Here is a 19,028-nt window from a genome sequence, read left to right as displayed (position 1 = left end):
GTCATTTCACCTACATTTTATGACAAAAGCACAAAATTGAGACATTTTTCTTATTTATTCATATGTTGATATGTTACAGCATTAGCATGAGACGACAGTCGTACGCGTAACAATGACTATAGTCTATAGCTAACGATTAAAGGAGAAAGACATAATATATGGGGCTGGGTTAATAAAGAAATTAGTCATTTTTTAACAATTTACATAATAATTATGGATTGAGATATTAATTTAGACCTGCATGTCTTTCCTTTGTCATTACAAAACTGTGAATATGTTTAGAAAGACTGTTGGAACTGATTTGTTATTGAAATTATTCACTTTCTATGGGTATGAATAATGCGGGATATTGTTCTTTGGTGATTTGGAGATTTGAGATAGTTTAGGCTGCAATATGGTGACTTTATGGCTTATTAAGCTTTTTACAGTTCTGATTTCATATCAATTAGCTTGAAGCTTTCCTAAAACTTTTGAGCGTTTTATTCTAAAGTGGAACATGCTGCAACTATGTCCAGTTATTAACTATATCTAGACTGTCGGACGACTAGTCCTAGCTTGTCAACTCAATATTTATTGAAGACAGCATAGCTACATCTCTCAAAAATACACTAAAGCAAAGATACTCTGTTCAATAGCTTATAAATCCAAAATTTTCTGTAACATTATAATTTAATAACAAATATCCTTCCAAAAAACCAGCCAAAACAATCTCCATAAATACCAAGCCGACCGAGAATTTTTCTCCCCAACATTCCAATCGAAATACGAAAGCATGCAAAATTTTTATCATTTTTTGCATACTTTCTGATCATTTTTATTAAGGTTTGCTTGCATGCTTCTGCGTTCAGTATGAAAACGTGTCCAATATTCCTTACTATATCATGAGCTAATAACAGTCGTAAATATTTATGGATATGAAGCAATAACAATAATATTTTGATAATATAGAGACTACGCTGGATCAATAACAATTTATATTATGGAAATTAAGGATGTGATGTAGATTTTACTGTAATAAAATATTCTGTTCTTAAAGCTTCAAAATTTTTGATGTTCAGCTGTCCATTAATTAAGTAATAGCTCCATCAACATCATATAATGAACATTATCTTAAAATCAATAAAATACATGATCAGCAAAACGACTGCTAACCCATACTTAACCTCAACAAACAATAATTAATGAAGAGGATTATTAAATTTACAATTTGTTGTATTAAGCATGATTGCGAAACAGTTGACCTATAACTTACGTTTTCAAAAAAAAAATTAAAAGAAATCAACAGTTCTTGTGCACTTCAACATAATGGCTGTAATCATGATCAACTGTGGAAGCTTTATTCGTGATGAGACTATTGAATTTATGACATGTTGACATTTGGTTGGGAAGAACGTGATGTTGGGATTGAGATGTGGTGTGGCTTTGTTGGATTTAAAGAGGTTTTTTTGAGGATCTGGGAAGGGAGTTTGGGTAATTATTGAAGAAGAAGGAACTTTTAGAATTGTTCTGGATGGATAAGGCATGAAAGAGATTCAGATGCACTTTGAGGTGTGATTTGTAGTCAATTTTGATATTGAGATCTAAAAAATGCTTGTTTTTGCATTGTACCGCTTGTGACTAACTTCAAACTAATTATCCATCCATAAAATTAGCTCTTAAATCTCTAAATTCTCTGTCAAACACCAATTCCACATTCCAAGCATCCAAATCACTTAGTCATCAGTAAACGTGAAACAAATTCCTTTCCTAATAATCCATACACGAGTAAAGTATCCACTCGAGTTCAAATCGAATGATCAAAACGTGTTACACAAAAACTAAACCTTATCCATTCGGTCACACAAAAAAAAAGCTTGCAAAAAAACACAAACTCGTTCTCTACAGCAGCAAGTAATAAGAATTCTCTTAATTTAAATTTGCGGTTTTTGTTTCTGATGGAAAAAAATGATAATGAAGTGATCTCATTGTTTATCTTGAAGCGTGACTAGTTTTTCTGATACTTGTTGCATCTCTCGTACCTAAAAAAAAAATTATTAAATTCACTCATGAATAATAAAAAATAATTTTTTATTATCATAGCATGACCAGAAGGTTAAAATGAATCACAAAATGCAGCCACAGAAAAAAATGAAATTAATGAATAAAATGCACATGCCATTTCGCATACGTGCCAACATAAAAATAAATCAAGACATAAAAGAAATGCTTCATTCACACTCAATTTTTTGATTCTTTTATGTCAGCAATGATGATGATGAGCACACACAACAAAAAAATTGTATAAAAAGCAATAATCACGTTTGTTGGTGAAAATAAAATAAATAAAATGTGCCACCGAAAGATATAAATACTTTATTGGATGAGCAATGACGTACATTTGCAATAAATTTTATCTTGTTTAGTTGTTGACGGTTGAAGGTTGAATGTCTTCCGAGGAATCCTCAAAGGAAAGCATAAAAGTTCAAAATGATGATTTGAAAATTTCATTAAAAGAAGGGCACCTTGGATGGAGTGGATTTATGTGTCTTTTAAAAGCATTTTTTTTTCGGGGATATTTTTGGAATGGAATTTGCAAAATTCTCTTTGATGTTGGAGAGCTGGCAGAGCTTGATGTTGACATAAATTCTTGTTTTAAGTCTAGTGGACTTGACTTCGAATTGTTGGTGAACTTAAAGCTTTGAAATTACAACAAGGAATCCCTTTTCTGCTAAAAACTGCTGAATTTACCATTAATCAGCAAGTTCAATCTTAAAATTCCATCAACAGCCTTCAAACTTCCTCGAAAATCCAATTATCCTAATAATCCAAAAACGTCCATTCAGCTTGAAATTACAAAATCATTCTACATTACCCAAAATAGACTTTAAGCCTCAACCATTTGTTCAATTCAATTCAACCTTTACAAAGTTTAATGTTATTTACGAAATTCCTTCCCTCATTAAAATTCTACAGCCGTTATTTCGTCCATATCAGGACGACTGACTTTTCATGACTACAACATGCAGTTACAACACCGCAAGTCATAAATTTTATCGCGCAAAAAAAAGAAGAAAAAATGTAAAAACAAAAACACAAAACCAAAATGTGACATTGATGAACTTCACCTAAATTATTAGCGTCAACACATTGGAAATTTCTTTTGTATTGGCGATGAATATTCACGATAAATGTGAAAGATATTTCATCACATAAATTCATATGTGCATTGTTGGACCGGCACCAATATCCATAAGACAAAATCAATATTCAATGGTAGTCAAACGTGTTTTTGTCCATCGATTCCATTCAATTCTTGATGATTGACAATGAAAAAAAGTTTTGGACTTTTGTTGCCAAAAATTACTTTTTCGAGTTTTTAGGATGGCATTTTAATGGATGATAAAAGGCTGAATTATTGAATTGAAGTGCTGCTGAATTAGCAGACACAATGGATATCCAAAAAAGGACAGACAATTTTTTTGATCTTTTATTGAATTTTTAATAGCAAATTAGTGTTTATTTCCCATAAAAAGAAGCTAATTCATAAAACTTTTCAAGGAGCTAATCCATGCACACATAATCAACAAACATGCGTTGCAGCCATGCGTTCAATGCGACATTGCGTAGTTTCTGTTACAAAATAATATTTTTTGTTGTGTTGTTCATTATGAAACATCAAAGTGATAATGAAATTTCTCATGCAGAAATTGTGAGCATAATCTGTGCTTTGTGTCTGTCTCAGCCAATTCAGAAAAAAAAATTATTTATTCATTCATCTCAGACAGAAATAAAAAAATTTATTAACAAGTTTTATACGAAAAAATTAATTGAGAAAAAATTGCAAATGAGAAAAAGAAATGAAAAATATATTTTTATATTTCATCAAAGTGACGGGATGAGGAGCTAGTTGGGATGAGATTTGATGGATTTGAGTGTTTTTTGCGCATTTTGGGAGATGTTTTGAACTTAAAATTGGTTAAAATGCAGGAAATTTTGATTATTTGTAGTTTGTATAGTAGACTAAGGTAATGTTGCTCAATTTGAATCCATCTTCAGCGTCTTAAGCTGTCCATATCGATGGCTACTGCTTGTAAGTGGTCAAATGCAATACAACCTCAATCCACACCCTCATTCCAAGAAGTCATAACCCCAAAACAGACCATAAACCATTAACCCACTTAAATCACAATCAAACCATTCTAATTCATCCAAATAGTCAGATAAACCATCGATATACCCTCATTATCTCCACATTCATCATAAATAAGCTAAAAACATTCATTAAAAAACTCATAAAAGAGACTCATTTGACTGATGTTCATCATAATGAAGAATTAAAAAATAAAAGAAAAACATTCATAAAAAATGATGACAATTTGCGCGTCAATTTTTATTTTTCCTTCTAACATAATGAAAAACTTTGCTTTTTTTTATATCCACCGACTCGTCTTGTGTTTTGCCTCGTTAGCCATCAACTCAATCATAAATGTAAATTATCTACTAGAATTTCACAAAAAGAACCTTCGACGTGCTTGGGTATTGTAAAAAGCATACTCAACATCATTTAAGTTTAGAATATGAATGGAAACTTCAGTTGTAGAGAGTTTGTGCATTTTTATTTTATATTTTTTTTCTGCTTTAATTATCAAAGAGCGTTTGATGCTTGTAAGAATGAATAGTTGAAGCAGAAAACAGCAACTCAAGTGCACTTCAAAAATGCATTGCAATTTGCTCTCTTTTTTTTACTTCTATCGTCTATGTTCATTTGAATTCGTAGTTGATTTGTGTTACGAAATATCCGTACTAGATTCTTCAACAATTATTTTCATTTTTATATCCACTTACTTGTAATTACGAATTTCATGTTTCTTTTATTTCAGTTTATTTTACTTCTCTTGTATTCTTATAGAAGAATTAATGGCATGCATTCATTCATGCATACGAGACGAGTAAGAGTTGAGATGAAAATTGAAATTGCTGAATCAGTCTCATATCCTGAGCTAATCTGATGAAATTATTTTTTGAGAATTGTGTCATGAAGTTTTCCACGTAAAAATGTTGAATTAAATATTTTTAAAACTGCAGGATTCTTTTATGATGATTAAAAATTTAATTGGATTGTTTTAGAAGAAAAATTTGAACTTTAAAATTAATTTTTTATATTCTTAAATTTTTAAATGAATTTATCTCTGATTTGGATGGCTTGTGCTAGCTTGCTACTGACTTTTGTACATCCATTTGAAATATTCTTGTAAAATTTGGTTATTGGAACTGATTTCTTCAAATTTCCCTGCAAAAACTCAAAGTTGCCTTCCATAAACCACCAATTATCCACATATACCTTCAAATCACCCAAAAAAATCATTATCTCATCCAACTTAGTGATGCTGATTCGCTAATTTCCACACATTTCTTCTACTAATTAAGAAACTTTTATTCATACATTCAAATCGACATAATTAAAGTAATTTTCATTGTGAATTTTCGTCTCGTATTCAAAAAAATAAAAAGCAAGTATGCAAATAAAATCGCAAACTCGACAGTTGAAGTTGAGAGAAAAGTCAGAAAGAAGTAAAGTTGAGAGATGAAATGAAAACAATTGCATAATTCAAGTTTAAAGATACAAAGTAATATGGAAGAAAATAATAAAGATACAAAGTAAGATAAATTTCTCTTTAGATCCGGGCAGGTGATGGTTATTCAAAATAGTCCGAGGAATACAAATGCAGAAGGCTCTGTCTAGGAGCTATTAAGGCTGCGCCCAAAAGCTGTTTTATTAATTCCTTTTGACAGAACGTTTGGAAATGGCCAGAGGCTAATTTCCCGGTATAAATTTACTTTTAAGCCTTCACTTGATGCATTCCCAAGAGTATACCTTAGAGTAGAGGTAGAAGCAAGGATATGTAAAAAGTAGGCCCCAGGAAAACTATCTTGACCCATAACATAAATTACTCCAAGAGTTAAAGGTCTATATTCAAAATCACCACTTTTATTTTCATTTCAACCACATCCATAAGAAATTAAATGAGAATCGCTAAAGTAGCAGCAATTAACTCCCAAGCTTGCCTTCCTATTCATCTCCATTGTCGGCTCTTTCTCATCCATTTCTCACAAGTCATAATAGTTACACGCGACATGCTCCAATTATGAAGCATAGTATATATCTTTTTTTTTATAGACTTAAAGAAAGGGCCTTATTGTGGATGACAGAGAGAGTGCATGAGACATTCATAATAGTTGGATATTATTGTGATTAATGTATAAAAAACTATAAACAAACATAAATATCATTATAATTGTGACTACACATAGATAAGTTTGTAATGACTTAATTCATCATTTCCGCTCTATGCATCAATGACACCTGCTGTGCATAGAAACATACATACATGCTCACAGCATAAAAGGCACAAAATTAAATGATTGCATAAGCACATAAACAAAAAAAAATAGAGGAAAAAAATTCAGCACGTAATTGACATTCAAATAAGTCATTGGAATAGAAAATTTTTTAATTCATATTTTTTCTGATATAAGATCAAGAAAAATCATTATGAATTATGCATTAGACACTTTACCATGACATGATCCGATTTATGTATGTTATAAAAAAATTAAATGTTTTGTACAATACATGACATATTCATATATCCGTTATTGTTTGTTGGTGCTTATTCCTTTCTATGCTAAAAAAATTGTTAGTTTTGAATATCACTACCGACAGTTCAATTTGAAAATTGGATTGGTTTGACTTGATACTTTAAATAGCTTTTATATTTTGTTCCATGATCATTGAATATTTCATAGAAATTTAAATGTTTTATTGGATCAGGTTGGAATGCATGAAGAGTTTGGAATCGTTTTGGAATGTATTGAAAATTGATTTTTAAGGATTAAGTGCTTTATTGTAAAGAGTTTGGATTTGAATGATTGAATTCTTCTGCATGAATGTTTAATATGGACATGCTCTAAGGAAACTAGAAATTTAATGATGTTCGGATTCTTTTGTGATGCTGGAATTCCAAGCTATTATTAGATAAATATTCTTGCCATCCACCACGTCTGTTCTTCAATTTACTAGAGTTTAGTTAATCTAAAATCTCAGACTTCCTCTTTTCTAGTTCTAATTATTGCGTTCTGCGTAGCATACCTTCCATAGAAATACCTTAAAAAGGATGACATATGTTGGCACATGATGGAATTTATTGAAACCCTTAATTGCTTACTAGACAACTATTGTCAAGTGTAAACTACCTTCGAGAAGCTGTTCAAATACCAGCAATATTTCTTCAATTAATAGAGTATCCAGGAATGCTACCCTAAACTAATTTTAATGATCTTCATTAACATTATTAACTTGCTACATCCTCAATAATAAGCAGCTCTAGTTACTCTCCATTTAAATAAATTCCTCATTTACCATATGCCAATTTTACATCAATTTCCTAACATTAAAGGCGTATCCATCTTTAGCACAACAATATTATTTCCCACAAATTTGTGTCAGTTAAATGTAAAATCGTGATGGAAAGGAAGCAACACTTTAAAACAAGTAAAAATTGTAGAAACAAGAAGGTTAAATAGCATCAACTTCTCACAGCATCAAATGAAAATTAATTGACTCTTTTGGAATTTGATTTTCCTTTCTATAATTCTCATTCTGCCTCAATATGTTGCATATTATGATGCATAAGTAGTAAACATGTTTTGACATTCCTAATGTGAATCTTAAAGGTCAGTGTTGCGTAAAATTATATCAACATTATAATTGAGAATCATGAACATGTTTCCATAGTATTAAAGTTGCTACAGCATAAGATCTTTAATGCTACCTCATAATTTCATGAGGAATGGAATGAAAAAATTCACAGAAGTAAGGAAAAATACCGAAAAGAGAAGTAATTACAGATGAGTAAGTGGAAGCAGCAGCAACAAAAAAAAATAAAACAACAACTTGAAGGTAAAACTATGGATACTCAAAAACCAATTATACCACTGCTCGACTTATGGTAAAAAGATTTTTTTTGTGTGTCTCTGCTTATTCATCTTCTCATTTTCCTTTCTACGCTTTGTTTTTTAATGTGAAATTGAATGGAATGAAATGAGATATGAAGAGGAAAATAAGAGCTTTTGTGGCCCTTAGAAGTGGTTTTTTCAGACTTTTTTTTGAGAGTCTATTTGGTTTGGCATGTATACTTAATGTTGTAGGAGACTTTTGGGGTTGTTGAGACAGTTAAGATGCATTTCAACTATTTGAGTGACGTATGCTTGGCTTTGATGGTTACATATAATTTAAAACTGCATAAAGCATGTTAATTGAGCCTTATTGAGCCAAATTAGCTAAATTTCCTGTCTATTACTTCATTGTGTGACTCCCTAGCCTTATTCCTCACAAAACCATTAAAATTCACAATCTTCAAACCCCAAAATCCCCATAACATCACAACATTAAGCAACTAAGACAAAAGTCTACCTTTAATTACAATTCAGTTATGTAACACGTCAGTTAGCATTCAATTCAATTGAACATTTCTTCTTCCGCTCTAAATTATATGAATATGATGATGCATTGTAAATGTAAAAGTAATTATGTGTGGTTTTAACAGTGGTAATTTGATGCTATAATTGAAACCTTCATCGATGATGATTATGGTGTAACTTATTGACTTTATTTTTCTTCTTCTCGAAATAATGAGGCTTATTATGTGGCTCTTGTGCGTTGAATGTAATCGGATATGACATTTATGGTGGGTTTTTAGGTAAATAATGAAGATAGGTGATTGTAGGAAGTTTTGGCGAATTTTCGTAATATGATTTTGCAAGAAATTGTCGTTTACGTGACTAAGTTGATGTTAAATTGATTATGCAGTTATATTTATGCAATAAAATGAGTCATTTCGATGACAATCGTTCCATAAATTATGAGGAACTTGTGAAATATTTTTGATAATTTTATTGATGCATTTTGAGCAATTTTAACGCTGACTGTACAAATCAATTGTGATTCACACATATATGATGCCTGCAGCTAACTCTATCCCTGGCTATTGCTGCAATACCAAGTGCAATACTGTTTCTTATCAATAGCCTCTGTTCGATCAATTCCACACCCTTGAATTCTACATCAACTTCTTTCAAGTACACAAAACTTAATGGATATTAAATTACATAATCATTTAATTGATCTCAATAACGATCAGCAACAAAAATTAACTAAAATTAATTTTATTTTTCTCTGATTATTTTCAGAATTCCGAAGATATTGGAGATATCTTCCAAGATCCAAATAATATGGCAGCAATATTGCTACGAAAGCATCTACAAAGTGGTGATCTCTTAATGGTAAGTTACTGGTTATAAAATCTTTATTAATTCAATTAAAAATCATTACGAGAGAGATAATTTTTCTTGATTTTATTCCATAAAACTGTAATTTTAGCTTATGTTCATGTTTAAAGGCAATCTTCTCACTATTTAAAATTGATTACTAATTAATTACGAATTATTTAATTAGAGTACATTAAGATGTACCTTAAGTAATATCAGGAAGTCAAAACAGTGTAAAATTTAGTGTACCGTCAAGTTTCCCTCCAAAAAATTGAAGATTTTGGTCATTTTCTAATGTATCACAACGTATATCTTGACAAGCAATGACCTAATCATATTCTATCCATAGATAAAGCTACTGAACTCATAATTTCTAATTGCCATTTCCCAGACTAATAAACAATAGCCCTCGACATTGACATATTAATCTCCTCTACCTAGATTATGCGTACATACCAACATTACCTCATAATCCACCAATCAAGCACCTCAGCAAGCAAACAACAAAGAAAAAAAAATCTGTAATAAAGTAATTTTCTCATTATTCTTAAAAGCTTACGTTCTCGTGCAAATATCTCATACTTAACATCACACACCTCCCAACGTGTTAAGCTTGTATTAGTAGTCCAATTATTGTTTTTGCTACTACTGACATGCAGCATTTCAAAATTGCGATTTGCAACCGAATAATTAAAGTAAATTGAACAGTGCCGAGAGTGTTGAAAAAAATATAGATTGAAAATCGAGACAGTCCGTAAGTAATGCAGAGCGTTTGTTTAACCTAAATCTAAAGCTTGTGTTGTTCTGCTGATAATATAACTGAATGAGAATTTATCTCAACGTTAGAATTCAATTTGAGGCATTATTTATTGAATAATAGCGATAGTTGCATTGCAAATATGGTGAATAATAAAATTTGAATTTTAATGATACAATTTAAGTGGCTTTTTGTAATATTTTGCATAATGATTGGTAATAGGCTATGTTCTTTGATGGGCAGTTGAGAATGGGTAGTTTGACAAATAGGTATGGAGATATGAAAATGTGACAAATTTGTTATTTTTAATGAGCATATAGGATTTAAGAATAGTTGCATTAATAACTGGATTATGTGCATAATGTGAAGCTTGCTGCTTTGTTCTGCTGGGAATTGAGTTTTTGACAGTATTTATCAAGTTGCGCTACTAAGTATTAAACTCGTGATCATTGTGACAATTGTAACAATTTTCAGATCTTAAAGCTGGCATCTACTGCACTTTTCAGCCATTAAAGCTCAATTCTCAGTCATTTCAGCTCACATTTGCCTCAAATTCACCTTAACAACTCAAACTAGATCAGCAAATACTCGAAGTTACCACTAATCCGATAATCAATCTGCCACCTAATTCGATCCCACACAAAACTTCTCTTTTACAAACTATTATGCAATAATTCTCACAACTCGTGCTCCACATTTAGTTGTAAACTTTATTAGAATCAAATTAGACACAAATCTAAGCTAGTCTTAATATAAACAAAAATAACTCGTGATAGATAGATTAATTATATAGATTTTCAATTCAATTTAATTTGCAAATAATGCATGCAGTCAGGTCTAAACGGATTGAAACCTGCCCAAAGGCATAGTGTCATTATCACTCTCTGATCTGCAACTTGAAACCGAATTAATTCACCTTCTATGCTATTATAAATTAGCTAAATTTAGATAGAGTAAGGTAAAATTGAAAGGCACAACAATAAGCCACAGACAATGCGGTTGTCGGCATTTTTTATGACATATTCTTCAAAAAATTATGGAAATGCCTAAATTTATGTTTTATTAATGATGACAAGGCACACTTTTAATAAAGCGCATTTTGCGTTTTTATTTTCAAGTTTTTGATCTCACCTTGACCAAAATTTTTTTCATATCAACAACAGCAGCGGCTTGCTATACAGCATAAAACATACTGTAAACACAATTTAAATTGTTAAAAAAGTGAGAAAAAAACTGTTCATGTTGAAGACATGTTTGCGAAATTATATTTTTTTCCGTTGAATTTAAGAGAGACTCATTATAAGTTTAAAACAAAACAAAAAATCTCACATGTGGAGGCTATTTTGAGACATGCATATCGGAGATATCGCATCGACAATAATTAATACACGGTATATCATTATGTCGAAAAAAATAGCAACAGCAAGAGAAGAAGATGGAAGAGAAATGAAATGGATTTCGTTGTCAATGTCTATGGCAAGAGAGAGATTTCGTAATATTCAACCTTAAAAATATTAACGAAAACCGCATTTAAGTCTTTTTTAATGCAAAAATGTGAAATGAATTAAGAGTCGCATTTGTTGATGAGTTGAGGGACATTGGATTGGCATTATGTTGTGTTTTTGGATGCAGAGTCGAGTGGCATTTATCAACAATTAAGGCACACAGCCTTAATGATGCAATAAAGCATTTTAAACCTTGAAAAAAATAAAAAAGTCGACCAAATTTGTCGAAACCGTTAAAATTTAAATTTTCAGAACTTAAAATTTCAAAAATTTAGAATTTAAATTTTTCAAAACCGTTAAAATTTGAATCTTCATGTCCGGTTAAAATTCAAATCCGTAATCCTATCACACATATCAATCCGCTTATTATCCACATTTAATACTTTAACTACACTCATTATCCCCAACAATATCTTCATTAATCCCTATGTTGACTGCATTTATGGCTATACCAAACTCATAAACCTCCCATGACAAAGTCAATATATTAAAATATTATTCTCTATTTTTTGTTGACTTGTCATTTATATCCATTCACTTCATTTCACCATATTTACAACTCATTACATTAGTTCAACCACATTATTAACCAATCGAATAGATTCATCATCATAAATAACAATTTATGCAGCAAGCAGCAGCAGCTGATTGACAAATCATATGAGTTAAGTTGTGTGGACTTTAGGCATCGTATTTCGAATTTTATTATCATGTATTCTACGTGTATCCATGTCCTATAACAACAACAATCGTTCATATCATCATCTCCTAATATCTCGTGTTAATCGCAAAAGTTAATTGGATTATTGCCGATTATTTTTCATATATACATTTTTTGTATGTATGTTGCTAGGTCAATGGCTAAAAATTTGACCTCATCATGAGGTTAATGATTGTCTCATGCAACAAGTATTGTAGACATTAATTTCACAGGCATGTATTTTGTATGTGTCATGCACGTGGATTATCGATCAATTATAATCTCAGTTAGTGAGATGTAGGGACTAATTGAAACGGATAAGATGAAGGAAAGTTGATTATATTTATGGGATATTTTGAGTGACGTTGAGGGATTGCCGAATGCTGGTATGGGTAATTGTAGTTTTTGGTAAGAGAATACAGGTGCTTTGTTGATGCTGACAGGTCAATGCTGTTTGGGGGACAACAATACTAAATTGACTAAATTTTCAACCACAAAATACTCAAACTTGTATAACTGTGCTTGATCTTAAATGACTTTATCTTATTCAATCCACAAATTGAGCTCCAAACCAGTTCACAATTAACTTCCAAATCTAAAAACCATTTCAATAAGCCATACAAGACTTAAAAATGCAAATACAACCATATTTACTCTTAACAACATCCAATAACTGTCATCGGAGATTTTTCTTACTAAATGATCTCGCCATCGAAATTAAATTGCAGCTAAATTTACGATGCCGCTACATTCGACAGCAATAAACTGTTATATAAGAGGTTTTATTGGCAAAAAAAATAAACAAAATATCTGATTTGCATTTTTTGCTGATATTATTTATGGCTTTAATCTTTACATCTCATCCAAAAATCTTAAGTAAAGAAGATGAAACTACTGCGTGCTCACCTTGCCACAGAAACCCACAAATTATGCAGAAAATTAAAGATCTCATAAATTGATGCTCAATCTTCTTTCACTCATAAACACGCATCAATTCATTGCATCATCAAATTTTAATCAGCATATGATGTCGATGAGGAAAGGTGCTCAAATGTTGAATGAAAATAAAATTCACCGCACTAATTAAATTATTTCTTTTCATCACAATGTTGTTAAGTCGTTAATTTAAATTTCTCGCTCGCGCTCTTTTCTCTTTCATCACTACAGTTGATCTCGTACATTGACGATGTTAAAGATTGAATTGAAATTGAAAAGGAATGAAGCAACAAAAGCGGAAAGAGAAGAATTAAATAATTGAGTTTAAGTCCCGAGCTGGGGATGATTTGTGGGGATTATTTGAGTATTATTGGCTTAAAATGATCTAGTTAAGCTTGATCTGAGATGATTTAACCTTAGTGGGCCTTAGAATCACTAATGTGACTTGATTTGAGATGAAAGACATCCAGGAAGATCTAATCTAGCTTGATCTACGATAATCTAACTTAATTTGATCCGGATCGACTTAATTCAGCTACATATAAATCGATCTGATCTTCTTAGACCCTAAATGATCGAATTTAATCTAACTAGAAGTAACCTGGCTCCGTTCGACCCAAAAATATCTAATCAGACTTAACCTGAAACGATTTAATCCAGCTCGACACGATAAATTCAATTTAAGCTTAACCTACAGTTTGTTAATCCTTAACGACCTAATTTCATGCATCATAATCTAAATCATGTGCTACTCGGCATTGCTTCAACAATCAACATGTACGCTCGAGGTGAATTTCCATAATATACTGTAAACAGTCAATTGACATGCTCCATAATTCGATTGATGTGGCTGAATGGTGATTTTGTACCTGCTCTTAGGAAGAATGTAATGATTTCTTATGCAATGGTAAATATTTACCATTTTGTTTGTGTCATGTAATGCTCTTTATTCATAAGACAATATAAATTATTAATAAAAATTGCATGACTTGAAGACATACATCTATCTGAGGCTATAGAATATAAATTAACAATTGAATATCATAAATGTAAAATCTCTTGAATATATCAAACTGGATGGAATTTCGTAAGAAAAAAAAGTTCACAATGAAACTTGATGACAGATAAATTGTCTTTTCATCATCGCTATGTACAATTAACGTAGCGACAATGGTTTAATAATTTTCATAATTAATTTCCGTTTAGATTCATGTGACAATGTTCATTGAGTGGTTGTGGCTTTTTGTGCTTCTTCTTGGGTTAATTATTAGTGAGATGTGACCGGAAATTGAGGAATTGAATATGGATTTAATTATGGTTGGGTATTTGTGGTAGTTATTGGTGATTTGAGGTGAAATTTGATGGTTATGACTGCTTAAAATGAAGGAAAATTGCAAAATTCAGCACTAAAAGCTTGATAATTCAAGTTTGCAGTGATAAATTTAAGTTAGAGTCAATTTTTGTATCCAAATTCTAGTTGACCTAAATTCTAAGCAATTTTGGATATTTTGGTGCAAAATGAGCTATTTAACCATCCATTCTACCCTCCTACCTTCAATTCTGCCCCAATCCTTCATCAAAATTCCTCAAAAATCCTCCAAACTAAGTCAATGTCTTCAAAAATTACTCACCCAAATATTTATTCATTACCGAATGACATTTTCTATCTGGTATGTCTAAAAAATTTCATCTTAAAGCGTAATTGAATATTTTAATGCTCACTACTTAACGTAATTGAATTTTTAAACATCAACTGAAACTGAACAAAAATGTTTCTTTGCACTGTGCGACCTTTAAATATTTTTTGTTCAGAAGCTCAACAGTATTTTTGAGTCTTCAAATTTATTTTTATTCCATTAGGTACATAACATGATTTTTATTAGATGTGACGGGTGAATTTCAAAATTGGATAATTAAAATGGAAAGTAAATAGGCATCAAGGCTATGAAGATACGATGCCCTTTAAGTACATAAATGTTTGACTGAAAATCGTGCCTTAAAAAGTTTTTTAAAGGTTTTTTTACCTTTTGATGGAAATTAAACAAGTCTTGACATTTTTGGATGATTGGAATTTGATGATTTTGGGAGATTTTTTCACAATTTTAATGGATTTAATATAGATTTACATGACATGCTTTTAAAGACAAATTCGAGGTCGACCGTCCCTAAACACAGCAAATTCAGATTATTTTCAACAAATTTCATCTAAAGCCACAGCCAGTAGACCATAATCCACAAAAACATGTCACAAAAAGCTCAATCCCACCTAGAATATTCAAACTGCATCAAAAAATTACATAAAATCCTCTAAACATCCCAAAATCCAATTATCTACCGCCCATCCTAAATTTTTCAATGCATTACATAACTAAAAAATCATGAAAATGTTCACTGATTATTTTTCATCGAATAAATCCAATTATCAAAACAATTAGCGCTCGATAACCGACTAAACCAGCTTATGAAATTTAATATCTGTTGGGATTTGTGGCTTTGCTGTTAAATTAGCCGATATATTAGATTATCGTTACACAAAAACACATGTGTACAGCATACAGTCCTCCATATTAATATTAGACCTTTAACGCGCAAAAAAAGTCTCGCATTTATGATGGCTGTTATTGTAAAAAATAATGAAAAATTCCTAATTCTAAGGACAAATAGGTATTAAAAAATTCCATCCAGTTAATCAGCAAGTACATTTCTACTCTCAATAAATTTTGCTATATCAAGCACGTTCGGTTAATAAAATATGATTAGTAAGCAATTTTTCATTATTTTCATCAACTCGACTGACTGCGTAAAGCAGTGCTTAAGGAAAGAATTTAAATTGCCACCCAAACGGACTCACTAATCAATTGCAATTTTCAATGTCATGGCTTGATCGGTGCTTAAAGAGAATAATAGACAGTATAAAGTTGTTGCCTTTTGTGTATGAAATGAAAGAGTCAATGTCAAGTGCCAGAACAACATCAAAGTGTAATAATTTTTACTTTTAAGCACAATGAGAACTTTTCAATTAATAATGTCGAGCAAATAATAATAATTACATTACATGTAAAAGAAAAAGTCGTCAGCCACACACACTCTTGGTGATGTTAAGGTACTGCAATAATGATGACTATCAGCGGGAAGGAGGTGCACTCGCAGACACTCAATTCTTCATCATAATTACAATCATTATTGCTATTAACTTAACATGCTGAAAGTAGACAATTGTTAAGCATATGTAGATGCATCTGTGATTACGTAGAAGGATGGATAAATTATCATTGATGACTGTGTCGGGTGATTGAGTTTGATCGATAATTTCTGATGTAGTTAATTGAATTATGAGGTGGATATTTATTATGTGTATGGGAATTATTCAAAAATTGGTCATGCATGGTATGTACAGACATAAGCAGCCAAAGGGGATTGAGTGATTGGAATAAAAAGAATTACCAGCTTCAGGTGCCAAGTGTAAATTTAAGAATTTGGTCAAAAAATTGGTGTCCTCTTCCCTGACAGCATGTGTTTAAAAATAACCAGAAATGTAATTAGGAAGTGGACCTTAGGACTACATACACTCCATCATCAATAGGCAAATAATAAGCTCCAGACCATTTTATGGCCACAGAATCCCTCAATCCTCTTTCAAAATTCATTTCTTATTACTGCATGACATTGCAATGGCAGAAATTTGATTGGTCACCACACCTGAAAGTTTTGACAACATGCCAGCATGTTCCATATTAAAAATTCGAAGTAGCACTAATTCTGCATTCAACATAAACAGTCTCAAATCCATTAAACTAATTAATTCACTTCCTTTGATGTAAAATAAATAAAAATAATAATGTGCAACAGTGTACAACAGCCAATGTAGGTCAAGATCATGTGACGATAGAGTTAAAATACATAACCGATGCGATGGATAGAATAATGCACTGTCCATTAAAATGAGAAAAAAGTCTTTAGTTTCAATAACATGCAACGTATATCTGTTGCACCACAAAGCCCATGTTGTCATATATCTAATTGAGTTATTTTCTCATCATAATACAGCCGTCATGTCATCTGATCGATTATACATTCACATGCGATAATCATTAATTAAGAATAATAATAAGAATGAGCATATACAATGTAATGTTGCGCAAGATTGACATTTCCTCAATAGACAGATAAAAAAAATCTCATTACGCATTTTAATCGAATTGACATTTGGATTCGCTTCATCTCACATCGGATTCGTGATGAATTCTTCATGTTTACACCTTTAAAGAGTTACAATGTAATTTAATTGATGGGGCATTGGAACATCGATTATTGTAAGATGCCTCAAGCACGCGAAGATTCTATAAATTGAGAAACTTGACCAATAACATGTAATTTATTTAAAATAATAAATTCTCTTCGTTGCTTCTTCCACTGAAGAATCGCTTGAGCATTCATGCTAATGTCGACTTAATTTATTTCCATTCAGACGTTTTTTTTTTGTTTCATCTTGTTGGGTGCGTATGAAAAACAAGTTTTAATTCATAATGATTTCTGTGGTGGAATCAAGGTTGAGGTTTGGCACTTTTTATTACCAGTAAGTGTTAGATTTTACATAAAGTTGATAGGTGCAATGAATCATAAATGAATTTGAAATTGAGATTCTCATCAAGTGCTAGAATTTAGTTATGGGAGATTTATTGATGAGAATTAAGTTTTTGAAGCAATTGGGTGGGTAGCAATGATGAGAAACTTAATAAAATGTGATGAATTATTGGATGATTTTGATTATTTTTTGTGGTTTTGGGCTTCAATACTCATTTTTTGGATTACATAAGAGCTTCCTGTTAATCGTTTTTGTGTCTTTGATAAAGGTGTCGCTTTTGACTTTTGAAGATCTTGGAAAGGCTTAACAAAGGTCGACTTGAGAGCCAATTGCTAAATATTCCATTTTCGCTATCAAAATGAGCCATAATTCGCGATTGTGGTGCCGTCAAGATGTATAATTGCAATTTTGACATTCTTCCATCAATTCAGCAACTTAGCAATGTCCTATCGACTATATTGTCCAACTTGGGAATCCTCAACTCAAATCTTAGAAAACCAAAGATAATCTCCTGAAGATCTGAGCAAATGATCAGCACATCTACCCTGTATCAACCTCATATGTCATCCTGTAATTTTCCCAAAAACAATTCCAGTCAATCACTTAATAACAGGAAGTCAAAAACCTTTCAACTTGATTTTTTCAAAACAAAAATTATAAATTTCAAGTCCAAAAGGAAACATCACAAACAAATAACATCAATTGAGTTATTCCGACTTTATTATGATATTATGAATGATTGACTTAAAGCACATATATTAAGCAATGGTAAATTAAGTTATAAATCAAATTTAAAAGATTACTTGCGGTAGTGTCTTAAAGATTTATTTCTATTAATCTTCTCACCTAATTCGCAAATGTAAAAAAAGAAGTTCATTCATCGCCTCCCATCTAATAAATTTCATTGTGTTTTGGTTTTTAAAAGAACATTATTTTAAATTGTTCTGAATTGCTGTTTAATGGACCATCTTCGATTTCCGCACGTGTGTTTTTTGAAATGAAGAATCATTGGATTTTAAAACTTGAATTTGTGAAACAAAATGGGAATTCATTATTGTTTAATGCTTTGAATATTGAGTGGATATTTTGGGAAATTGGATTTTTTGATGCTGGATAATTTGAGGTTTGCTGGATTGCTTAGGGTTTGTTGCTTGGTTGGTTAAATGAGTTTTAGTTGTATTTAGAACGTTATTTTACATAGTGATTCTTTTCTGGAAGACAAACGACGAGAAGAAGGCA

General features: G+C 31.2%; 1 protein-coding gene across 1 annotated transcript in view; it reads left to right on the top strand.

The window, feature by feature from the left end:
* sona (sol narae) overlaps positions 1-19,028 on the top strand; it is a 91,951-nt gene that overhangs the window by 45,123 nt on the left and 27,800 nt on the right. Inside the window, 1 exon segment of the mRNA XM_070646187.1 lies at positions 9,229-9,321. Within this exon segment, the coding sequence (XP_070502288.1) occupies positions 9,229-9,321 (93 nt within the window).

The sequence above is a fragment of the Chironomus tepperi genome, unplaced genomic scaffold (genome assembly GCF_022539635.2).
Source record: "Chironomus tepperi strain 1889 unplaced genomic scaffold, CSIRO-AGI_Ctep_v1 contig_359, whole genome shotgun sequence".
NCBI classification, from domain to species: domain Eukaryota; kingdom Metazoa; phylum Arthropoda; class Insecta; order Diptera; family Chironomidae; genus Chironomus; species Chironomus tepperi.
This window is presented reverse-complemented; position numbering and strand designations above follow the sequence as displayed.